The sequence below is a fragment of the Lonchura striata genome, chromosome 8 (genome assembly GCF_046129695.1).
Source record: "Lonchura striata isolate bLonStr1 chromosome 8, bLonStr1.mat, whole genome shotgun sequence".
NCBI classification, from domain to species: domain Eukaryota; kingdom Metazoa; phylum Chordata; class Aves; order Passeriformes; family Estrildidae; genus Lonchura; species Lonchura striata.
Window position 1 is genome coordinate 31,102,868 of NC_134610.1, and position 25,582 is coordinate 31,128,449.

The window sequence follows — 25,582 nt, forward strand, 5'->3', positions numbered from 1 at the left end:
ATGATCCAGTAAATCAAGCAAATAAATAGACAATTAGTAAAAGGATTGATATGGAGGATCTGTCATTACCACTGAATCCATGATGTCACTTTATAGCTAAAGTTGGCCAGAAATTTTTCCAGGTTAATAAGGTTTATTGGTGTTGAGACAGAAAAATCATGTTAATTATTTCAAACTGCATTATATTTTTCTAAAATCTAAATCACCATAGCTATTGCAGATAATGACATCAGACTTACTGATTTATCAGCAACTTCTTAAAAATACAAAGTATATTAAATACATATTGAAATTCTGCAAGAACCTTTTCTTTAAACATCAGGAATTTTTTTCATTTACAAATTTAGATGGTATTTCATTCTGGATTAATGAGTAGTTTGTCAGGCAGCAGGTTGTTAGTGCTTTCCTTATTTTGTGATTGAAATTTTAATATGATATTTGTCATCTTTTTTTAGGGTACTCCAGGAAAGCAAGGTCCCACGGGGCCACCAGGTGACAAAGGTCCCCCAGGACCTATTGGCCAGTCTGGTGCCACTGGGCCTGTAGGTGAAGCTGGTCCAGAAGTAAGTATTACAGCATTGTAGCATGCAAGAAAAAATGTGGTCATTCTCCTTGACTTGAAGTTAGAGAGGGAGAGCAACTTTCTAATTCTTCTAGAAATTCAGGATTACAGGGTGAATCAATAGTTCTATTTTTCTTCCATAACTCCAGGGACCTGCTGGTAATGACGGTACTCCTGGACGAGACGGAGCTGTTGGAGAACGTGTAAGAATATATTCTTTTCTTAATTTTCTTCTGCACATCCCTATTTTATTCTTGACTTATTGTAGATTTTCTTTTCATTCAGTTAACCTGATGGAGAGCTTGTTCTGAAAGTGTATCCCAGCTTTGAATATAGTACCTCTCAAAGCTGAGGATGCCTGGCTAAAAGGCTAAGAACATCTGCTTCCACAAACTCAAACTTGAGTTCTTGCAGCAGGAATATCTTTGTAGGTTGCAATTGCTCAAAAATAGACTGGCAGTGCCACAGTTTTGTTGCATTGGTCTAGACCAGTCCTCTTTAGATAAACAGTTGAAATTCTGCTTTGCAGGGTGATCGTGGTGAACCTGGCCCTGCAGGCTTACCAGGTTCTCCAGGAGGCCCAGGAACTCCAGGTCCTGTTGGCCCTCCAGGAGATGCAGGTCAAAGAGGTGAAACTGTAAGTGAGGCTTTTTTAAAAAATACTTTGTTTATCAAAAACTATTGTGTATGGTTTTCATGCATTGCCTCACATGCTTTCTGTATGCAACCTTTGTAGGGTTCTCGAGGTCCAATGGGTCCCCCAGGCCGTGCAGGAAAAAGAGGTTTGCCTGTAAGTTGCCCATGGTCACTGTGGTTTTGTCTGAGATACCACTGAGGAAAATGTGTGAGGAATTCAGCCCAAATGAGAATGCCAAGGAGGGCTTCACCTTGTGTTCTGGCTGCAAGTGGGTGCAGGTAGTTCTGAGTTGCAAAGCTGCACAGATTTGGGTATTTGTATTTGGATACTCCAGTAGTGCTTTGGAAACCTCTTTATTTGGAGCATGTTTCTGTCTGGATAATGGTAGGACCTGAGTTAGCAAATGGCTGGAGTTTGGTCTAAATAAGGGCTAAGGAGATAAAAATTTGACAAAAAGGGATGTTTTTAGATAAAAATGGCAGAAATACAACACAATCTCCTGTTCCCATTAAAAGGCCTTAATTCAACTCATGAACTTCCAATTCCAGTCTGAAAAGGAAAATAAACAAAACTCCTCTTTTTTTATGTTACATAAGTCTTTTACAGTCCAAGTCTGGAACAGAAAATTAATTGCAAACTTGGGAAATTCAAAACAATGTTGTCCTGTCCCTAGCAGATGTCATTTCAGAGACAGTAAAGTTTATTGAGTAGTTAGTGATAATGATCCCATAGATAAGCTATTTGGAATCTGGCATTGAGAGATTTAGCATGTAATTTGGGCTGAGAAATATAGAATTGAAAAGAGCAGCCACATTTTGCAATGATTCTTGAATTAGTGTAAGAAGTTTGCAATTATCAAAACTAACAATGAAATTGTGACAGTAATAGGAACAAGGTATTTGTGCTGCCTGGATGTTGTTGTCTGTAGTTAGGGAATGCAACTTCAGTTGTACTTTAATCATAATGAAGGTGAAAGAAGCTATGAGAAGTGAAGATGCAGTCTGGATGATTTCATACTGAAAATATGCTTTATCATAATGAGTCTGTGAGAGATACTTAATATTTTAATCACCTTAACAAAAATTATCTGCCATATACAGTAAGGTGAAGAAATACATTGATATTAAAAAAATTGTTTTTCTAAATTATTTATTATCATTAATATAGTTCCATGGGTTTTTTACTGTGCTATGTAGCTAAGTAGAGTAAATTTGCTACAACTATATTTAAGCACAGCACAGTTTTCTGTAATTACTTACTTATTTTTTGATAAAAAATTAAGATTCTTGGAGCTGCCTCAACATCATCATCTTTCTGGCTTTAAAAGTTACGGAGATACAAGTGTAGTGTCTAAAATCAAATGAGGGAGTTTTGAGGTTGGAGTTTTTTTCCCATTTCATCACTGATATTTACAGGGTCCCCAAGGGCCTCGTGGTGACAAAGGTGACAATGGAGATCGAGGTGATAGGGGCCAAAAGGGACACAGGGGTTTCACTGGACTTCAAGGCCTTCCTGGCCCTCCTGTAAGTTGTTCTGTTTTTACTATAATTTTATTTGCTTGGTACTTAATTAGTCTATCAGGAACATAGTTATTTAAAGTGGAAAAAAAAAAGCAAACTAGTTATTTTTTCCACACAAAGTGTTTGAATGGCCTGGTGTCTGTAGTTGATAATATTTTTAATGCAATTTTAAAATACTGTTGCATGATGAAGTAAACCTGTTGTTGTAAGATGTGTGTTCTGTTCTTGTTCCCTTTGCAAGGCCAATCCCTTAAATCACCTGTCAGCAGAAGATGGTCACAAAACTGCTAGTTTGAGATAAGCTATTTAGAGTGTGAAAAACTTATTGGCAGTGTTTGAATTCATTAGAGTCAAGGAATCCAGTGCAAAATCCCAAAAGGACTGTGAGAGCATCTCTTGCTAATATTTTCAAGAACTTTAGGATTCATTGTCAATTGAATGGAAATATAATGGAAAGCTTGCTTTTTTTTTTTTTTTTTTTAATTTTTATTTTTAACATTTATTCACTGGTGCTGTGAAAATGTTGGAAGTTTCAATGCACAGGAACAGCAGCAACAAAAAGCCTGACACCCAAATTACCTTTTCATTTGTGACAGAGCTGTCATTTACTCTCTTGCAAGCCACTCTGATTATAAATACCTCAAAATTAGGGCTTTTCTAGAGAAACAGCTTTACAACCAAGCACCAGTAACCCTAACCCTAACCCACTAAATTTTATTAAGTTACTGAGGAATTAAGATAAAGGTACCACCCATTGTTTATGTACCTTTTAATCCTATTCATACCGAATTGTGTGTATCACACACTAATACCTTAAAACTAAAGCAATATGCTCTAAATGGCACAATGATATGATAATTTCTTCTGTTTAGGGTCCAGTTGGTGAACAGGGCAGTCCTGGCATTCCAGGCCCATTTGGTCCACGGGTGAGTATAACTTTTAAGGTTTTTTTATGCTTGGGTTTTTTTTTTCTTGCTCAGATGTCTATTTCTGCATCACTTGTATTTCAATGACTTTTATTGACTTTGATATAATATGGTCATTACCCTAATATATTTTGCTGAGACATCACCTTGTTTAATACAGTAAAGCTTTGTCATGAGTGCAGTTTTTTGTACATAAAAATATTAGCTCAGAATGACTACAGGGCTGCAGTCTCTTTTTACAGACACTTTTGCTGCAGCTGATACAAAGTCATACATGTGGCAGCTTTGCCACTCATCCCCCATTCACTCAAAAATAATGGAATGTTCCTTTGGGAACATCCAAGGGAGGCATCTACATCTACCTCTGAGCCTGTATCTGAGGGTGTACAAAAGCTACTCCAGTCTGCACAGCATCTGGAATCTGGAACTGATCCCACTTAATTGGTTAAGGAAAAAGTTATACATTTGAGCCAAGTTATATTATCTCAGGTGATTTACTTGAGAAGAGAATCTTTTAAACTACCTTCTTACTTTCACAGAAGAAGAAAAGAGGTGATTTTAAAAGGTTTGGTAATAGACACAAGTATTCAGATTGCTTCCTGACAAGATATTGCTTATAATGGGCAGTTTTGTAAAATTTTGTTATTAAATGATTAAATTACATTCCATCTGTCTCCTATATTTTCTAGGGTCCTCCAGGTCCAGTTGGTCCTTCTGGAAAAGATGGAAGTCCTGGTCTACCCGGGCCAATTGGACCTCCTGGTGTTAGAGGGACTGTGGGAGAAGCTGGACCTGAGGTAAATTGATGGGAATATGGGGGAAAAGGTTATCTTCAAATAATCAGATTCTTTTTTATAGTCCATCACATTATTTTCTTGAACATCTATGAGCTGAAGATAAATGATAAAATGTGGTAATTTCTCCAACAAACATCCAGGGTAACTGTATTGAAAGGGTTAATTTCTTACTCATTTTCATCTTCTGAACCTGGGATGATTCCAGTCTCACCTACCTACCTTCATGCTGGGCTGAGGCTTAGAGACACCAAACCATGACCTGATTCACTACTGAGGAAAACTGCTTTGACCAGTTTGGAAAGAGTCCTAAACCTTGCTGAATGCCCCAGGCATGTTCCACATACACCAATTCAAAATACTCAGAAAAAGGTAGTTTGTAGTTAAACTATTTGAAAGAAGATAAATTTTAAAAATTAGAGGAATTTGAGAAAAGAGTGATCTGAGTGGTCAGGTGGAGAGTTAAAAAATTGATATTGCTTTTTTTGAGGAAGAGGTCAGGAAAAATAATGGTCAGGAAAACGGAGGAAGTTTTTTCCGACTTTCTGTCTGGTAAGACATGGTGTTTCCTGTGTTTATCATGTGCTAATATTCTGCCTATTTCATTTGAATTTCTGCTAATTATCAGTATCTCCACTTCTGTCCAGACACCAAGACCTGTATGAAAAGTCTACGGCAGAGCATAAGAGTGTAATAAGTCTCTATGAACTGTGTAATGAAACCACACAAGAGATACCACATTCCAATATTCTTAGTTTTGCTTTCCATCAAAATTCAGCTGGAGGTACATTACAGACTTTGTGTTGCCAGAGAAGGGCTGGCAGGGTGAGATGTTTATTAACAGATATCTTCTCACGTGTCCTGGTTCATGGTGACAGAAGGACTTCACAACCCACCATTTGGGAAAATTTACTTAGTCAGAAAAACACTTGCTCTGCCAAGTAAGGATGATGTAGATTCTGTCACACAGAAAGACCAGAGTTTTGTGGCCAGAGAACTCAGCACTGTGCTGGATTAATATAAAGATGTTTCTAGTGCCATCCAGGAAAATGATCCTGAGGCAACTTATGGAAAGCAGGAATTTTAAGAAATAATGTTGTTAGGCAGGGATCTGAACATGGAGAGACAGGTTTAACAAAGGGAATGAGGGCATTCCTTGGAGACTTTTTCCAGCTGTTGGTTTTAAAATTAGGAGTAATAAAAAGCTGGGCAAGGCATTAAGGCAGTCAGAGAGGACATGAAGCAGAGTGAATACATATTTCACATGTAGTTCTTATCTCTTATCCCTTTTCTTTGAAAGGTGAAATCTTTATATCTGAATTATTCCCTGTGCTTTCGAATGACTGGCCCCGAAGTTTTGAGGGGGTTTTTGGTGGCAGGCTTTGCTGTCATTTGGCATAGTATTTATTCTACTGGACCTCTGTTGCCTGTTTGTTTTGAACCTTAGGGCCCACCAGGTGAGCCTGGTCCTCCTGGTCCTCCGGGGCCTCCAGGCCACCTCACTGCTGCCATCGGTGACATCATGGGACACTATGACGATGCCATGGCGGATCCACTACCAGAGTTTACTGAAGATGAAGCAGCCCCTGATGACCACAATAAAACAGACCCAGGAGTCCACGCCACGCTGAAGTCCCTGAGCAGCCAGATCGAGACCATGCGCAGCCCCGACGGCTCCAAGAAGCACCCAGCAAGGACCTGTGATGACCTGAAGCTGTGCCACCCCTCCAAGAGGAGCGGTGCGTGTTCACACCTCTGCTCTCTGCCCTCTGAGGCTGCCTCGTGTCCAGCATGGGTCACTGCTTTGCACTGCTGCAACTTATTTCTGCTTATGTCTTCCCAGCTGTTTCAAAACCCTTTGTAATCTAACAGTCACGTTTTCTGTTCTTTGTAGGCGAATACTGGATTGATCCTAACCAAGGATGTGTTGAAGATGCTATAAAAGTGTACTGCAACATGGAAACTGGGGAGACCTGCATTTCTGCCAACCCATCCACTGTGCCCCGCAAAACATGGTGGGCCAGCAAGTCCTCTGACTTAAAGCCTATTTGGTATGGCCTTGATATGAACAGGGGATCACAGGTAAATATAGTTACTGTTAAGAATTGGCTTCTGAGAAACTTGTTGCCTTGTGGTTTGGAACTTCGTCTGCTGCTCTGAGCAGGTTCTGCTACAGTCACATTATACCTGTTGATTGACTGGCTTATAGCCAATTGATTGTTAGTATCCTATAATAAAGATAAAAAATAGCTAGGAAAAAATGCAAGAGCATCTAATGCAGGATTGGCTAAAGGAGAGCACTGCTGGACAAAAACATCAGCTTCTCTATCAGTCTTTTACTAAATGTCTATCCTTTCCTTAAACAACTGTACCCTGATACATAATCCAGATTCCTGTTGTTTTAGTTGAATTCTAATCTTCCTTTCAGAAAACACCATACTGCTAAAAATTACAAAAGTTTATAATTTTTTTTTTAAATGAAAGTATGATTGCTATCATATGATCAAGTTGATCCATGATTAATCCATCAGTCTCTAGGCAGATAAAATTTCACTCACCTATCTGCTGGGTTTTTTCTCTATGGTAACTTCTAAAATTATACTTAAAGATCCTGACAAATAATAGAAGTTTACTCTATGCAAAGTATATAATTTATTAACTAGTTTTTGCCATTTTTATTCCTAGTTTATCAAAAGTACAGAGAATATCTTCAAATGTTATTTCATAGAGCATTACTATCTTTAAATTCAGTATTTAGTCTGTGAAAAATAATGCTGTTATCAACTGGATTACTGAAAACAGTTCAGAACTTTAACAGCTGAGAACAGATGTGATATTGATTACTCTTTTGAGATGCTTTCATTTATTACTAAATTCAGGAAGCCTTGCCAAGACCCAGCACATCCCAGTTGATGTTTAGCTGCCTGCAGAGCTACACAGAGGGGTTTGTAAGGCAGCTGCTCTTTGGAGGAACAAATTATCTTCAGGAATACTAAAAAAAGAATATTTCAGTATTTTTGAAACACTGTCAGATTTGGCAGCTAATGGTATGAGGCATGTAATAGTCAAGTGCACCCCTTATGGATTCTAAATAATAAATGTATCCAAGATATACATTATGAAACTACCAGTGAATAAGATTTTCTCTTCACCGGTTCAGTGAAATTTATAAACTTTCAGTAATTCTTGACTGGTTTTTTTATGTTGTAATGATTTGTAAACCATGAGTAAAATGAAACCTATATGAACAGGGGAAAATAATGAAGGAATTTTAGAATTTGTCCTCCTGGTAGAAAAATTGCTTTTTTTTTTATAGAAACAGTGACATTCCCTGAAACATTTCTCAAACTCATGTGCAGATTGAGTAGTTGATAAGACCCATACGCAAACTTTGTTTATAAGTCCCATATAGTCAAACTTTGTTTGTTCTGCTTCTAAATAGAATACAAACCCTACAGAAAACAAGTTAATAAATTGGCAATATATCAGGTGCATTATAAAAGAGTTTTCTGTGCTTGATGTTTCTTACCTGCTTCAAGGTTTCTCTAATGCACTATTTTAATGTAAGAATCCCTTTCAGAAATGAGGCAGTTGTTCAGTTGCAGAGAATTAAGATCAAAATTCTCCAAAATTTTCCCTGTTGCAGAACATGTAAATTTCTTTGTCCTCAACTGGCAGCAAATTACTAAAGAAACTACGCTTAGGGTGTAATAGGGCTCCTACTAATCATGTCTGAAAGATGCCAATAATGGCAGATGTTTCTAAATTCACCAGCTCTTAATTTCAGTGTCCTGTAAGTTGACCCATTTCTTTATCTCCAAAGTTTGTCTATGGGGATACAGCTGTCACTCAGATGACATTCCTGCGCCTCCTATCCAAGGAAGCTTCCCAGAACATCACCTACCTATGCAAAAACAGTGTTGGGTACATGGATGACCAGACGAAGAACCTGAAAAAAGCTGTGATTCTGAAAGGGGCCAATGACCTGGAGATCAAGGCAGAGGGAAACAGCCGCTTCAGATACACTGTTCTGCATGACAGCTGCTCTGTAAGTTTGGGGGTTTTGCCCAAAAGCACTTCTGTACATCTTCACTTCTCTCTTGAATTAGAGAAAACACCTACACAAGGAACTAATTAAAATTTTGCAGGATTTTATAATGAATTTTAGACATAACTGATAAAAGTGGGATTTTGTTATAATTCTAGCTTCACATAATACAAGTCTGCACTATTTACTGGCTATTTGCAAATTCCTTCTTAGTAAGCATACTGAGATACATATCTTGGCATTTTGCATTTCCCAGTACTTGTTTAGCTGTGGGTGGAATCACACAAACTTTTGTCTGCCAGATGGGCAAGATTATTGCAGCAGTACTGAGGAGGAAACTTATTGGTACTGTGCCTGAGCTGGAAAGGAAAACTCTCCCTAAAATTTCATGGTGGGCACAGAAACCAGCAAGTAGTAGATTTTTTCATGTTCAAAAGCAGTTTCAGCCAAGACCAACATACTGGCAAATATTCCTAAATCTAATCCTGCACCTGAAAAAAGTGTTCTGTGCTTTAAAGTAAACCCACAATTCTGGGTGAAGGCACACATTATTAACTGTAGATATAAGGTAGGGTAGTTTTTTAACAAAGACAAATTAACACACAGAGAAGAATTTAATAGCATAAGAGAAAAATCAGCCCTGATATGTCAGTCTGATAAATCTGCTCATTAGAGACATTTCAAAATAACCCAGGTGCAGTGCAGACAGCATTGCTCAGGGTGTGACTCAGCAAAGGTGCAGTGACACCCTCCTGAACAATAACTGACTCACCAGCTGCACTTCAGGCGGGTTTTGACATGAGCCCTGGCCTAATTTTTAATTTTTTTCCCTTCTTTTCCCTCTAGAAACGTAATGGGAATGTGGGCAAGACTGTTTTTGAGTACAGAACGCAGAACGTGGCACGCTTACCCATCATCGATATTGCACCGGTGGACATTGGCAGTACTGACCAGGAATTTGGAATTGAAATTGGGCCAGTTTGCTTTGTGTAAGAGCAAGGGGGGAATATAACACACTACCCAGCAACAGCAGCAATTCAACATGAACTTAGACTGATTGAAGTTAATCCTGAGACTCTTGAAGTAATGGCTGATATTGGATCAGCATTGTATATACAGCTCTTTCTAAATGCCCGGCCTCCTTTTGAATATTTATTTTACTTACAAACCTTCTGTTTTCAATGATTGAAACCAACTGTTTAGTACAATTTTAAGAGGATTGATGACAACCTTCTAAAAGTAATATGAATCCTTTTCCTTTGTTTTATTTCAAATTATTTTGACATTTCCAGGTATTCAAAATAGGTAGATTTAATGTGGAACTATGTAAAAGCTCTAATGATTATTTCCTTTGCTTTGATTTGTACTGAATAACAGAAAAGTAGAGCACTTTTGTGAACCGTTGGCTGTATTTCAATCATACCTGCTCCCTCTACCCCAGTTTGTGTTCCTGTGGCTGCCATTCACAGAAATCTGTATCTTTTGTAGAAGAAAATCTCTTCAGACAAGAACATCTTAATTTGGCATTGTTTTTCTTGTACTTTTCTATGTAAGTCTGCTCAGAAGAGTGATCCATAGCCATGGTTAATTTATGGAGTAAAAACATTACTGGGGTAAATATGAGTTTTCAGTAGGGGTGTCCCATATCTTAACTTTTAAGGCTAGATTTCACTTCTCACAATGTATCTGTGTAATTCTATTAAATTATCCTTCATCTTCAAAATACGTCTTAAACCCAATACTTGTTGATTTTTCAATATTTTCCCACCTAAGAAGCCATTACATATCAAATTATACAGATGTCTTATATATGGTGCCAATTTCTGTGCATTGCAGAACATTCACATGTATATCAGACCAATTTCTAATAAAGTTTAGAAATTCCTTGGTTTTAGCTGACATCCAGATATGCATCACCGGTAATTTGACTTACTGGCCTTGAGTTGTGAAGGCAGGAAAGTTCCATCATTTCTTAGCATGAGCTACCTCATCTCTGGAAGTTGGGATGCAATTAATAGTCCTGGTTTTCTTTTAGGTATTAAAAGGTGCTATGCTTCTGTTGTTATTTCAAGATAGGAGATAGGCAGGGCAAAAAAAAAAAAAGCAACAAAGTGATGGTGCTAAATGACTCTCTAGAAGGCTGACGAAATAAAGATGCCTACTGTCAATGTCATGTTCAGAGCTTAGCTGTTAGGCTTGCAGTGTTTGAGAGAAAAATGTTACAGTGCATTTATTTGTTGGTCATTCAGTATATAGAATGTTTTGTACCTCCAACATGCTTTATTTTGTAAAGTATGTGGGTACAAACTTGGGTTTTTTGTTTCTTTGCTGCATCTGTGCTCTCCACGTTTTTTTGTTTGTTCCTTAAAAAAAATAAACAGCTGGGGCTCTCCCTAAAGAAAGTCATGCACATAGCTTTATTCATGTATCTTTGCAAAGCATTTAATTAAATACATGCTTCTCGCTCTGTAATTGGTTTCCTTTTTGTAAAACTCCTTCCAGTGTGTTCATTCCATATCAGTTCATTCCCAGGAAATTAAAAATAGAAGTACTTAATTGTTGTTTGGTTGCTGTTTGCATAAATCATTTGCAAGGCACTGTGAAATATTTTGAAGACAGGAGTATTGTAAAGTACCTTCTGTGTCAGTTTTTACCTTCTGTGTCAGTTATATGAAGGAAATCAGCAGGCTAGAAAAGCTGCCTAAATAATATTGTTTGATGCTCCAGAGAGAATTTTTTATTCAAAAGTGAAATGTGATTTGGCCAATTCCTAGTGGCAATGGGAATTAACACTGAGAGGAGACAGCTTCTGGACAAGACATAAAGTTACATTTGTAGTGAAGCAGGCAAGAACTTCCCTTTCCCCCTTCTGAAGGGGCAGGGGCTTTGCAGGTTTCTAGGTTGTCCAAATGTGTGTCCCTGCAGGGGAGGTAAGGGCTGGGAAGATGATAGGGTCATGCTGATGTTATCTGTTTGCTTTTACTGCCCATGCAGGAACTTTGTGATTTCTTTCTTACTGGCATGAAATAATTTCTATAAATATGGGACTCCGGGGTTAATTTAACTGCCTCCTAGAGACGTTTTAGATAATGTTAATTTCAAGCTGCAGTGTAAAGGTTTGATGCAGTATGTTCAAGCAATTGTATCTCTACAGCCCATTTATCTAGATGCACAAAATGAATAACATTTGGAGGATAGGTTTATGTTTGTAATTAGTTTTTATCTCTAATTATAATCAAAAATTATAATCCATGTTTGGTATAAGTAGTTTGTAAGCTTGTTGAAGGAGAAGAGTACTTGATTATGAAAAATACCTTTTCTTTTCTTTTCAAGTCTCTCTTTGCATCTCTAGCTCCATATCAAATGTGCAGTATTTCCTCAGCCAGGTGCTTTGAGAACTGAAAAAGAGCTGTAACTAGAGAGCCATCTGAGGTAATATTCTGTAAAAACCAAGGCTGGAGAATCACCAAAAGAAAGTCTGCTCTGAAGTGCAAGCTCTCAGGTAGTTAACTGAGGAGTCTGTAATGCAAGTGGTTGGACATGCTTTTCTCTTGACTGTTTAGAGCATACATAGATATTGTACCTCTTTCCCTGTTTCTGAATTCTTCAAAGTATTGTAGAATCATATTAGGAAGGAAAAAACAAAAAAGTGTGTGGGGTATTTTCTTATCCAGGCAACATGGCATAGCCTCATGCAAATACAGCTTTAATTTTGTGAACCTAGAATGAATGAGCTAATAAATTGTAGTTTATGAAGTAGCATTAGGTAAATGTCAGCTATAACATTTAGTGAAGTTCTGGCTTAGTAATAAATAGCTTCAAAATGGTAGAAAAAAGGCACTTCAGAGTGATTAAAATAATATAGAGTGATTAAAATAATATAGTCTAAGACACTGCATTTAAATTAAATTTGAGTTACAAGAGTTGGTTCTGTTTTCCTTAACTAACCTGTCCTCAGGGAGAAACAAATCCCAGGACTGCCAGCATCGACAGAAGCCTCCTCTTGGTTTCTTAAAAGCTGTAGTGCAATATTTGTTTGGCAAACATTCATTGAAAGCTCATCTAAAAATTGAATTCCCAAACTGCTTCCCTGCCTTCTGCTAGCTTCCTTGTGTCTATGATAAACAACCAGCTTGAAGTTTTTAGCACTAAAAAGGTTATGTAGAGCACTAGCAGTACTACAAGCAGTAGAAGAATGTACCAAGCAACACAGAAATCTAACAAAGAAAACGTCATGGTGTTACAGCTAGAAATAGCACAGCCAAAGCCCATAAAAGAGCAAGAAAATGGAAGATTTTTCTTTTCTGCAAAGGCAAGTCGAGTCTAAAAACAGTTTAAGAGCAAAAAGCACTGTTTTTATTATTGTTGTAGAATAAGGGCCCCTATGGTTTTCTTTTATCTACTATAACTGCCTGAGACTGAGCATAGTAATTGAGCTGGTAAACACTCACATAATCTATGGATATTCAAATTACTTTTTCAGGAAATGCAGGCTATACTGAAGGTTTAATACTCAGTGGGAAGTTTTTTCTCACTGAGAGAGGATTCCAGAAAAAGTAAAACAATTGCAAAAGAAAAAGCAAAACAAAATGGAAATGTAGAAATGTTAATGAAGAAAAAAAAAGATTCTCTGCAAATATCACAGAGAAAACAAGGTAAAAATTAGAGCATTAGATGGTTTCAAAAATCATGACAAAGATAAAACTAAATCAGCAGTTCAATAGCTGAAATAGAAATGCCTTAGAAGCTGTAGAACCACAGACAAATTTTACTGTGGATTTGCTGCTCATTCCTGTGAGGCAATTATTCGAAAATATCTTCAGGACCACTAAAAGAGGAAAAGAAGCAGTTTATGCTTTTTCTAAAAGCCAGAAGAGAAATGTTACAATTGTCATTTGTAACAAAAATTACAATTGGCCTGTGCAGAGCTCAGGAGAACCTGAGCAGATTGGTACAAATATTAAAACTGAAAATTTTTATGGTATTGCACAACACCAGAGAGCTTGACTGCCAATCTGTCTGCTGCACTCTTGGCATTTCATGTTTTATCCTTTGCTGGGAGAAGGTCTGGAAAAGCACAAAGATTCCAGGCAACACTAGTTTGAGCAGGATGCTAAAGAGTCCATTTTTAACTCCCTCCCCTAGGTTTATTTTGTGCACATTCCCATTTCCTTGCTGGTAGAGTTAGAAGCCATCTTTCTATAAGCTCTGAATTAAGTTTTGTTATGTTCTCAATATCAGAGAGTGGTGCACTATCAAGTGTTTCTATTACAAAATTAGTAATTTGTTCCTTGATTGAGATACCACTGTCCGTCCTCCAAAAAAGGCTGCAGCCTTACTCAGGGATGTTTGTGCAAAAAAAAATAAAAAAAACAACCAAGCAAATTCACATCTGCCAAAGCATCACACAACTGCTTTTTGGCCTCAGTCAACTGAGTGAAAAGAATCTGATACAAACCCAAACAATTATAACAAAGGAACATAACTGCAATTCTAGAAATCAGTGAAATATTTTTGCATGTTTGGCATGGTATGATCTTCCCTGCCACAAAGGAACGTGACAGTGACAGAAGATTGTGATGCCTGCAGGAGCCATCACTGTAATTCAGGAGCCTCTGCCCTCGGAGGAACAAGCTGTGTGATTCCACACAAAAATCAGAGAAAGTCTGAGCGTTTCCTTCTGCCGTATTGCTGAGGTTTAACCCAGCCCCTAAACATCAGACAGGCACTTTCCTATTCCTCACCCCCCTCAATGGGGCAGGGAGGAGAATTGGGGGGTAATGAAAATACAAGATTAATTGGATGACAGAACATGAAAAGAAAATAATGATAATAAAGAAAGAATTCAAATATCCAAAACAATTGCATAGAATGCAATTGCTCACCCCCCAGTGACCTATAGCCAACCAGTTCCTGAGCAGAAGGCTCCTGTGGCCTTCCACCACAGATTTGTGCATGAGGATGACTCCATATGGTCTGGAATGTCCCTGTGATCAGCTGAGATCACTGTCCTGGCTGTCACCTCCCAGCTCCCTGTGCTCCCCCAGCCTCCTCGCTGGCCGGGCAATGCAAGAAGTTGACAAGGCCTCAACTGCCCAGTAGCAGCAGCAGTCTTTTTGCACCAAGATTTTCATCCCAAATCCCAAGGCAATACTGGGAAGAAAATTAACTTTGCTGCAGCTGACACATATCAAGTCAGCCATTTCCTGCTAGGAATTTTGATCCCTGCTTTATAGATGCACTCAAACTGAGGAGTGAAGACTTTTCCAGGTACCTTGGAGATGTTATAACAAATTCAGTGAAGCTGAAATGCAAGTTACAATAGGAATATTCACAAAATCCCACAGAAAGCACATCTCCAGCTCTTCCAGGAGTGACCTTTCAATGATTGCCTTCTTAGTGGATGTGGACTCAACAACAAAATTTAAACTTTAACCCAGAGATGTCCACGGCTAAGTGATACACTGAAAGGAGAGAAAATTGGATAAGTATAGCTTTGCCAGATACAACTTCAGGATTAAGAATGAAAAAATAAAAAAAAAGAGGATTAGTGGCTTTCTCAGAAGGAGTCAGCTCAAGCCAGAGGGGCTGCAGTGATGGGAAGCAGCAGTGTGGGTTACAGTCTTTCTAGACAGCACTCTAGGGTGAAGCTATTGCAGGATGAAGAGCAGTTGGGAAGACAAGATCCATCAGGATTTTGTTCTGGTGGACTTCATCCACCCTGGAAAAGCAATCCCTCAGTGTAATGTGAGCTACGTTTTTCTTCCTCCCAGTAAACAGGTAGGCAAAAACATAGAAAGCATCTCTTCATCTCCCAGATCCCAAAAAACTGCAAAATATCTTTCTCTTCTACTACTTTAAACAGAAGTATCTACATATTGTTTTTTTTAAGATCATAACAAGATATAGTTGCAGACATCTGATTACAAGCACATGTTGAATTAAAATGTTAGATCATGATAAAAAAAAAATTCATATGCTACTGTAGTTTAAGATTTTTTGCAGCATTATGTATGTAGTTACATTTCCAGAAGAGAGGCACTTGGTTTAAATATGGAGTTTGCCAAACCCAGCTTTTTTTCTGGTGCAAAGAACTGGATATTTCATTGAACCATGCTTTTGGTCTTGGTTGAAATGAGTATGAAATCTGTATTAAGAAACATATTCTACTTTAATGACTACATAATCCTGTCTTATTGCCATAAATAGTCTTCCAAAATAATACCTTTTCCAGTCTGTATGAATAACATGAACCTGACAAGGAATACTGGACCTTAGCTTTTCCTACTGAAGCTGTCAGGACTGCCATACCATGGCAAAGTGTTGGGAAGAACTTTCTCCTTTACTACAAAATTTTTGTAAACAGCTCTTCCTCCAGGTTACTGCCTGCAAATGGAGGAATGTGCAACCACAACAAAAGAAGGGTTGCAAATTGCACCCAATGCTTATTTAAAAGTTGGTTTCTTTTGTTTTAGGAGGGGAAGTTATTGACAATTTTCCAGCTTCCAGAAGAAATTCCTAGCAGCTACTCAAATCCAGAAACCATCATGAGCCCACTCTAAAAGCTGCATTACACTGGCTGGGCTTCAGGTGACAAATTACTGCTGGGAGCGGGGACTTGGGGGGGTTTAAAGCAGCTGCCAGCCATGGTGGCCATGGAGGAGCCTAGCCTGTCTCTCAGAGGAAGCTGAGGGTGTAACCCACTCATGAGTTACAGGTGTCACCCACTGAGTTACAGGTGTTTACAATTTACTTGCAATTAGGACCTAATCAGGTAGCAGTTTTTCACTTAGACAAGGGCTGGCTGGATTGTTGTCCCGTTCTAGGGGTTTTTTACCCAGAATTTTTGTAAAAATAAGGATGTAGGATGTTGCAGTAGTCCCTGTGCCACAGACAATAGGATATCCACGTTCACTGGAAGAAATGCTCTGGTGTCCTACAAAAGAGCTCCACTCTGAGATGACAACTTACAGTTAACAGGAAAGGCAAAGTTCCAAGGCAATATTAAAGGCTAAATTAGTGATATTTTAAAGTCACTGATATGTCCAGAAAAACTCCTTGAGGAAGGGGCTTTTCCTCTTGTTTCTTTTATTCTCTCAGAGAGCTAGGGGAATACGGTGCTGTGAAGTAAATGAGATCAGCTGGTCTAACAGAATGAGAAGCTGTAGATCAGCATTAGAGATTTCTTGCATCAGTCTTATTGATGTGTGGGCAACTTCTTGTTTTTTTCCTGCCTGTCATTCAGCTTCATGCCTCTCTTTCAACTATGTAGACTACAATACTTTCTTATTTTCTGCAAGACAGCTTGAAATTTAAGTGCTTGAAAGCAGGTGTTGATGTTTTCATCTTGACCAGTTTATACTGAGCAGTTCTGGAGGCTTAAAATGTAAGGAAGGCAAACTGGGAGTTCCTGGCTTCAGCCCTCTCTGGGTGAGAGGCTTTGTTCAACCCATAGTTTTGGATCTATGCACCTCAGTTTTAGACTAACTGTGAAGAAAAGTGTTTATTTTTATGGGTTTGTCTCTCTATGCAGTCAAGTAAAATGTATAAAGATAGATTAAGAGCAAAAAACTATTTTTTATTCCTATTGTAGGGTGAAGGCCCCTAGGTTTTTTTGCTCCCTGAGACACTTTGCTTTGCCTGAGACTGAGCATAGAAGTTATTAGACTCATGATCTGTGGTTATTTTAATTAATTTTTCAGGAACTTGTGGCTATACTGGAGGCTTAACATTCACTCGTTGAGTGAGGGTTCCAGGAAGACAGAGGATAAAGCAGTTGCAAAAGGAAAAGTTAAACTAAATGAAAATGTAGAAATGCTAATGAAGGAAAAAAGATTACCTCCGAGTATGCAAATATCATACAAAACAACAAGGTAAAAATGATAGAGAATGCTGGTATTATAGTTTAAAAATCATGACAAATGGTAACTATCAGCAAATCAATGGCTGAAATAGAAAATGCCAGAGAAACTGGGAATCCATAGATGTTGTTGTCCAAATGGTGTGATTATGATAGAAAGAAATACATAATTTTGGATTATTTGTGTCCAGTGCATCACAGTTTGCTTGCTAGGAGTTTAAAAATTTTGTTGAAGGAAGTGATTTCAGTCAAGTGCTGCAGAGTTCAGAATATCCACAAGGAGCCTGTTTGGGCACAGTTGCTATCTGAGTACCAGAACATTTAGAGTGTTTTTAGCCTGCCTATTTTACCCACTGTCATGCTATTCAGATATTCAACCTATGTCAAAATCAGAGGTAATGCTTCTTAATGTAGGAAATAAATAGGAAAGAAACGTGAAGGCTGTGATGACTACAGCTGAGAACCACCTGTGTTAAACCCTGCCCCAAGGGAACTTTTGTGTGCACAAAGGGAAGCCCTCGAACAACAGACCAGCTTTCTTGTGAAGCTGTTGTCAGTCCTGTGAAGAATTGGACAATATCTTTAGGAACAGCAAAAGAAATCTGCTTTTTCCACAAGACAATGAAGAGGACATTGGGTGAAGAACTGAGTTACAGGTGTTTGTAATTTGTTTAAAAGTAGGGTCTAATTAGATAGCAAAGTCCTTCTTTTGGAGGAGGGTCTGCTGCACTTCTGCCATGTTTTGGAGTATTTTAAACATGTTCCCAATTTTAAAAGTTCAGATAGGAGATGTTGAAATAGTCCCCATGCCACAGACGCTAACAGATGAAGAAGCTCTGGTGTCCTGCAAATAAGCTGCACCTTCAGGTGCTGACCTGTAAGTAATTGGAAAGGTGAAGTTTCAGGGCAATATTGAAACCTAAATCAGTGATACTTTTTGCTCTTGGTATGATTCAGGTAACTTTTTGTGGCAGGGTTTAGTTTGTTTGCATGTTTGGGGGGGACTTGGTAGGTTGGATTTTTTTGTTGGGTTGTTTTGGGGACTTTTTTTTTAGCGGGGTTGTTTTTGGTTGTTTTTTTTTTTGGGGGGGGGGGGGGTTGTATATTTGTGGTTGTTACTCTTGATTTTTTCTTGTTTTGCCCAAATAATAATGTGGTGATATAAAAGTAGAGATATATGACAGCCATGGTAGCCTAAATAGTGGCTCTGAAAAAAATGAAGGCTTTTATATCGAGTAAATATTTTGGAGTGGTCTTGGTTATTTCTTTGTGTTTTCTCCAAATGTTCCAGAAAATCGGCTTTCATTAGTAGACACTAATGGAAGACTTGATGAGTGTGTGTGCTTCAGAAAGTAGCCCCCAAAGCTTGAGTTTTAAGGTTTTGTTATTGTTCCCAGTCATCCACCCAGCCCCAGCAGCACTGAGGATTGCAAAGGCTATTTTCTTCTACCATGGGGTATAAGAACAGGTGTTTCCAATGTGTTTTCCCACCAGCCAGCATTCTTACCAGCTGCTTTTATAAAACTCCAGTCAAAGGCTTCCTACTTTACTTAATTTATGTCAGATTAATATTACTTTGTAGATGTAACTTGCATTTTCCATGCACAGTCGTTTATTTTCACCATCAAATGAGGAGGTTTCCTGCAAGAGCCAGTCTTTTTTATTTTGAATACTGTTATGAATGTTGTTATGTGTTGCATTAAGTACAGTCATGCCTGTGGTGATGCTGCATTTGTGCTGTTTGGGTCTCCCCAAGAGCCTCACTCTTTTCCTTCTGTGTGAGCATGTCCAAATTTGCAGTGCCAAAGCAGAGCAGTGTCTTGGCTCAGTCCCAAATCTGGTGAGAGTTCTTTAAAAACAGCATTCTTTGTTCATTTTTCCTGCTTGGGCTAATCAGAAAGTAGTCTCTGAGGATGCACAATCCATGTTGTCAATGAGAACTTTTAAGAATTTGATTTTTTTTCAATCCCTAATCTTTGTTATCTGATCTTGTTGTAGAGTATCTTTAATGCTCCTGGTCTGTGCAATAATGATGTAGGGACAGGCTCTGGATTTTGATCCATGGGAAAGGCTGAGTAGCATCTTTCAGAGTTTAACTGAGGGAGAGCTTTTCTGGCCCTGGCTCCATGGCACTCTTTTAGTTCCTTCTTCTGGCCTTGAACTGCCAAACTACTGTTGCTCCTTAAATTTTTGCTAAAACCTGGGGATGACTGAGTTGTACAGCTCCATTTGCCATAAAAAACTTTGTCAAACTGCTGGTGCTTCTGTCCTGCCCTGTGGGAACCTTAAGCCCTTTATTTAAGCTGCCCCCTGAAAGGCTGGTAGCCTGTGACTGCCTTGCTATCACACTGAGGCAGGTTTCTTGGATTAAGGAAGGTTAAGGTATATTTTCTCCAACCTGACCTGCCTTGGTACATGGGTCCTGCTTTGGGTGTTGCTGTCACAGCTGAATCCCTGCTAACAGAGAAGCTCCCTGTCCTTGCAAATGTGAGCCACTGGATGGAGAGGAGTAGAAAAAGCAAGAAAGAAAAAATTTCATACTAGTACACCATAAACTTCATCCTTTAGGATTACCAGGGCTTCCTTCACAGACAGGAACTGATCTTTGAAAAATCATAGTAGTACCACAGTTGTGTCCTGTTGCTCATTTGTTTGAATGAAGGCACAAATGGTAAAATTAAAAAATAAGTCAGTTTTATGAAACAACAAGAAATTTTATTAAGATATTTTATTATGTGTCTCTGTAAGGAATAGACCAACAACCATATAAAAGCTTACAAAGATGGTTAACCTTCAACACTATAAATGTGTTAACGTGACAGAAGGAATTCACAATTTTGCATCTTTATTGACTTTTACAGAGTGAAGGGAGAAAATTCTCAGCTGTGATATGCCAATGACAATCTTCAACAGGAGACATTTACAATTGCTTTAAATCCTTGAACTTTTTGGCTTTTTGAGCAAGTCAATAACCCTGACTTGCAGAGTTAGGAGTGAAAAATACATTAGCACCATCATATTAGTCTTTTACACTTCCCTAATTTTAGTGGTCTTGACCAGCAATGACAGGAAAGTAGAGAAGCACCTTTGACAACAGAATACAATCCAACAATAAAATTATGGTGACTACTGACATTAAGGTATTAAACTCTTAAGAGAAACTGTACCTTTCACAGCTAATCAGTACAGAAATAAACAATTTTGTACCAAATGAATCCCCGGAATTGACCTCTGGGTCCAATGCATTTTGATTGATTTGGTTGATTTTTGGTTTGACTCATTAGACACATCCCAGTTTCTGTCCATGTTGAGGTAGTTGAAACAGGGAGGTCGTTCTAGCTTTATGGACTGCATCTTGAAAGAAGGGTAAACTTTGGTACTGGGAGCAATCAGTGCTTTGTAAATTGGCTAACATTCAACTAATAGAACACAGTGTTGTTTTATTAAGTGTTGAAGTTCTATTATAGCACCACGGAGACATGTTTCGAAGATGGAATTCAGTAAAAAAAATAGAGCAAAAAAAAAGCATTTTTACTGTATTTTGTGTAATAGCCAAAAAAACCCAAAAAAACACCACCCTTGATATCAAATTGATTTTTTCCCCAGAAATTTTGTTAATAAATAACTGGGATACAGATGGGCACCTGTACTAGCTGACAAGGCTGAAACAAAGGAGCACAGTTGGAGTGTGAATCTGTTTGCTGGGGTTTCAGAAAAAGCAGGATCTTTGATTTATAAGAAGCAGACTGGGCCAATGTCCACGCCAAATTCCTGATCAGGACCACCAATGTCTAATGGTGCAATATCAACCACCGGCAACCTCATTGTCTTGCGCGTCCTGTATTCGAAAACTGTTTTACCCCACTCACCAGTGTGTTTCTGTGAAGTTGAAGAGAAAATCAAAATTGTTAGAGACACGAGTGCTGGCCTATGTGGCAGTCATCCTACAGGTTATCAGACTTCAGATTTCCTATTTCTGTAATAACAAAGCCTCTCAGCCTGTTGAAATAAAGTTTATCGTCACGCAGTCAGATTCTGCTTGCCCTCTCTGTGGAAATGACTCCAGGAGGGAGAACTTATGAACAGCATTATTGTTGTCCATTTGTTACTGAAAAGGCTGCAGGTTCTGTCAGACCAGCATGCTCAGGGATGTTCCTGCTCCCCTCCAGTACTTTCTGCTGCAGGGAAGCAATGCTGGATCTGCAAAATTACTGTGTTTGCCCCTTCCCATAACCACAGCCTATGGCTTCAACTAGCTAGCCTTGGTTTGGTATGACTAGTTTTAGAGTTGACGGGATGGATGACAACTCGGTGACTGTGACTTCCCTGACATTGACCCTAAAGCAAGGAGATAGCTGTAAAGTTCAGATTTAAATGGAAGTGCACGTCACTTCCTGCAGTTGCTTCAGGAATGGCACTTCTGGTGTACAGAATCTAAGTTCCCCCTACTAGCTGTAGCTGTGTCCTTTCCTTACCCAGGCCATGCAAATCTCTCTCTTCCTTTTTTATGGGTCTGGTCCTCTAGAGGGAAATATTTATTAACTACAGCACTAAAGTCCTGTTTACTTACAGTGCAGCCATCTTCCAGAACAGCATATGTGAATTTGCTGTTTCCTTCAGCCTTGATCTCACTTTCTGTAGAGCTCATGAGTTTCAGGGCTTTTTTAACATTCCCATTGTCGTGGTCCATGTAGGCAATGCTGTTCTTGCAGTGGTAGGTGATGTTCTGGGAGGCACGGCTGGAGAGGATGCGCAGGAAGGCCAGCTGAACTTCGGAGACATCCTCGGGAAGCTCAGGATCTCCATAGCTGAACTGCAGAGCACAACATGGGCAAGAGTGTTTGTTCAATCATGTCTAGGGTCAGTCCACATCAGGATTTTTTTCACATATTGTCTCATTCAGTTTAATTTCAGAATTATTTTTAAGCATGATGTGTATGTTTTAACATGCACAATCTGGGCTGTTAACTGTGCTCATTTCTCACCTGGAAGCCTCCATTCATAGACTCTCCAAACCAAACGTGTTTCTTTCCACTGTTTGCACTGGTCCACCAGTTTTTCCTTGGCACAGTCCTGGGGTTGGCATTGAGGCAGGTTTCACCAGTTTCCATATTGCAGTACACTTTAATAGCATCCATCTTGCAGCCTTGGTTAGGATCAACCCAGTACTCTCCTAGAGGTAAGGAAAAATGTTAAGGGGCTTAATATATTTGGAGAAAGAATCTGACTGCATGATGGTAAACCTTATTTCTATGATAGATTTCTGAGCCAAATAAGGTAATGTATTAATTTTGACAGAAGAGATGCCACAGAAAATAAAATTATATAAAAAGATACTGAGTTCATGTGAATTCTGTAAGGGGAATGAAATTTGGAATAAATTTAGAACTTGTAATAGTTTTTTTTTCCCCTAAAGTTGTTTAAACATATGTTCACTTCTAAGGACACAATGAGTGGAATTGAAGTCAAATATATATATTTTCTATATGTGTAAACACATACTTAATTAATGTTTAAAATTGGCTTTACATTTATCATCTTTTTCATGACATTTTTTTGAAAAAAATGAAAATTTGTATGGAAGATATCCACATTTAAATTCTCAAGTCATAAAAACCAAAAAACCAAAACAATGCCCAAGACCTGCTGCCTCTGTCGAAAAGAAAATCTGTACATACCACTCTTGAGCTCGGGATGGCAGAATTTCAGGTCTCGGCAGTTACGAGCTGGATTCTTTTGGGACCCATCAGGACTAATGATGTTTTCAATCTGGTTGTTAATTGATTTCATTGAAGATATGATGTCACCCAGATTGATATCGTTTTCCTTAGGCTCATCTCGATATTCATACCCATACCCTACAATTGGACCTTTTTCAAGAGCACTTGCGCCAGCTATAGCACCTGCACCACAGCATGGGCCAGGAGGTCCAGCAGGACCAGGAAGACCAGGCTGCCCTGGTGGACCCTAAAAAAATAGTGAACAGGTTAAAATTAAAAGTCTGTGTGGACCCTAGTCTTAAAAAAAAGAGAATTCTTACACAAATATTTAGTTTACTTATTCATTAATTAAACAGATGTATAAACATCTGTTAGATTTTTCCAGGGCTTTATTTTCTTAAAATTGTATTTTTTTCCCCTCATTTTGTCAAGTTCAACCATCTTTATGTCTGGGCTTTGAGAAAGAACCCTTTCCACTAAGATCCAGAAAATGATCATTTCCTGGCTTTAGCTGGTGACTGTGATAGTGACACCTTTGCAATCTAGGAACCCCATTCCATGGCTTCCCAAATCCAAAGGGAGCCTGTACTCCTCAGTGAGGAGGAGATGCAGAAAAGTAAGTGATCAGTTGAGACCAACGCAGCACCCAGTGCCTCAATAGTCACACCAAACTGCAAACGAGCTGCATGGTTTTGGATTTAGCCGTGGTAGCTAGATAACCTCATGCCACAGATCTTTCCCATGAAACAGAGTTTCTGAGGGAGATATTTAAAGCATTGAGCTTCCAATGTTTCATGAATATTCCCAAAGATTTGCTTGTGTGAGTGCACCATTTACTTACAGCAGGGCCACTTTCGCCTCTGGAACCACGGGGGCCAGGAGGACCAATTGGACCTGGGTAGCCACTGGTACCATCTTTTCCAGGTGGCCCAGCTGGTCCTGGGGGACCCTAGAACAATGAGGAACACAAACAATATGGTCCAAATAGTTTATCAGATACATCACAAAGTTTTCCTGAATTATTTGAAATATTTCTGTATGATTTATCAGGTGTGTTTTCTTTCTTCAGCTGCTCTCTGTTAAGATGGGTAATTAAAATTTATGTCTGTATCTGTGTATATATTAACTAAACACCCTGAATTTTCCTTGCACTTAGGTTGAGTAAAGAGTTTTTCTTACCCTTGCACCTGAAGCTCCTGGACCTCCAATTGCACCTTGTGGACCCAGAGGACCCTATGAAAAAAGGAAAAGTCAGACATACACTTCCTGGTAATACCTTGCAACTATCTGCATGTGCCTTAAATAAAGACATTGAATATTTTTTTTCTGATTAAAGAATGGCCACCATTCTTTCATGTCTTACATAGCCTTTTTATAAGGATGTGTTTTGTATAAACATGAAGACATTTTCAATGTTCTGTAATATGTTTTCATATAGAGATGTGCTATCCAAAATGCAAGAAAGACAGCAGACACCAATGAGCTTTGGATGAACTCTAATATTCATAAAAAATATGTAGCTCTAGCCAAAATGCTGCAGTTTTAATATTACCAGTAAAGTTATTTAAATAATTTGACAAGCACTGATGATTTCAAATACATCTACAAAATTGTTCTGTGTGTGCACTGCAAAGAACTAAACCATTTGTTTAAAAGTTATCTGTCATCAAATAAGAGTTAGAGTCCAGGTTCTATTGTCTTGTTGAATAGGTTTGTACTGGTACTATCTTTGGCATGTTAATTGAGTGAGCTTTGGTTTCTTGATTCTCACTTGTATCGTGAGGGATATTTGTAGATTTTTTTAGAATAAATCCCTTCTTAAATCTTTACTGGCCATAAATATCTATGGCATGCCTGTCTATTCTTTCCCTTCAAATTCTCTTAGCTATGGTCAAATGGTAATGCATGTTCATGTACAATTCAGTTGTTTACAATTTCCTGTCCATTTTGCCCCAGTATTACTTTCTATAAAAGATACATGCCAGAAGAGACACATTTGGACTCTGAGTAGCTTTAGTTGTCTGTCTAGGATAGATTTCTAACAGACATAGGCATTCCAACCCCTACTTCTCTCTTTCCTAATTAAATCAGGAATAGCCTGATTATATTATAAATGAATATACAAGAAGTTTTTATTGAAAGGCTTGTAGTAAACCCATCTTTACTTCCTAACAGCTTCTTCCAGTTCTTTAATTATGCTTATGTCAGTTTGATTCAGGGAATCTGGATTTTGAAACATCTGACAATCAAATTTACATAGATTCCCATCAAATTAGCTAAGGTTAATTAGGTACCTGGGGCCTAAACACAGAAATTAAGACCAGCTGTAATTCCCAATCCAGTGCAAAATACTCACAGGAGGACCAGGGAGACCAGGGGTACCAGGAAACCCTCTGTGGCCCTTTATGCCATTGCTGCCTCGTTCACCAGGTTCACCTTTATCACCACGAGGACCTTGGGGACCCTGCAAGGGTAGATTTGCAATAAAAGGAAGATAGCAGGAGATAAGAGCATT

At 38.6% G+C, this 25,582-nt stretch overlaps 2 protein-coding genes across 2 annotated transcripts in view; one reads left to right on the plus strand and one right to left on the minus strand.

The window, feature by feature from the left end:
• Positions 1–10,959, plus strand: part of COL5A2 (collagen type V alpha 2 chain) — a 97,138-nt gene extending 86,179 nt beyond the window's left edge. The window contains exons 44-54 of the mRNA XM_021531409.2: positions 456–563; positions 712–765; positions 1,092–1,199; positions 1,299–1,352; positions 2,615–2,722; positions 3,592–3,645; positions 4,335–4,442; positions 5,887–6,178; positions 6,334–6,521; positions 8,263–8,487; positions 9,334–10,959. Coding sequence (XP_021387084.1) covers positions 456–563; positions 712–765; positions 1,092–1,199; positions 1,299–1,352; positions 2,615–2,722; positions 3,592–3,645; positions 4,335–4,442; positions 5,887–6,178; positions 6,334–6,521; positions 8,263–8,487; positions 9,334–9,480 — 1,446 coding nt within the window. The 3' untranslated portion in view covers positions 9,481–10,959. The remainder of the gene's footprint in view (positions 1–455; positions 564–711; positions 766–1,091; positions 1,200–1,298; positions 1,353–2,614; positions 2,723–3,591; positions 3,646–4,334; positions 4,443–5,886; positions 6,179–6,333; positions 6,522–8,262; positions 8,488–9,333) is intronic.
• Positions 10,960–20,040: 9,081 nt separating this feature from the next.
• COL3A1 (collagen type III alpha 1 chain) overlaps positions 20,041–25,582 on the minus strand; it is a 49,130-nt gene continuing 43,588 nt past the window's right edge. The window contains exons 45-51 of the mRNA XM_077785151.1: positions 25,424–25,531; positions 24,247–24,300; positions 23,909–24,016; positions 23,026–23,314; positions 22,333–22,520; positions 21,918–22,160; positions 20,041–21,226 (exon numbers count right to left, since the gene is read on the minus strand). Of these exons, the coding sequence (XP_077641277.1) occupies positions 21,080–21,226; positions 21,918–22,160; positions 22,333–22,520; positions 23,026–23,314; positions 23,909–24,016; positions 24,247–24,300; positions 25,424–25,531 (1,137 nt within the window). The 3' untranslated portion in view covers positions 20,041–21,079. The remainder of the gene's footprint in view (positions 21,227–21,917; positions 22,161–22,332; positions 22,521–23,025; positions 23,315–23,908; positions 24,017–24,246; positions 24,301–25,423; positions 25,532–25,582) is intronic.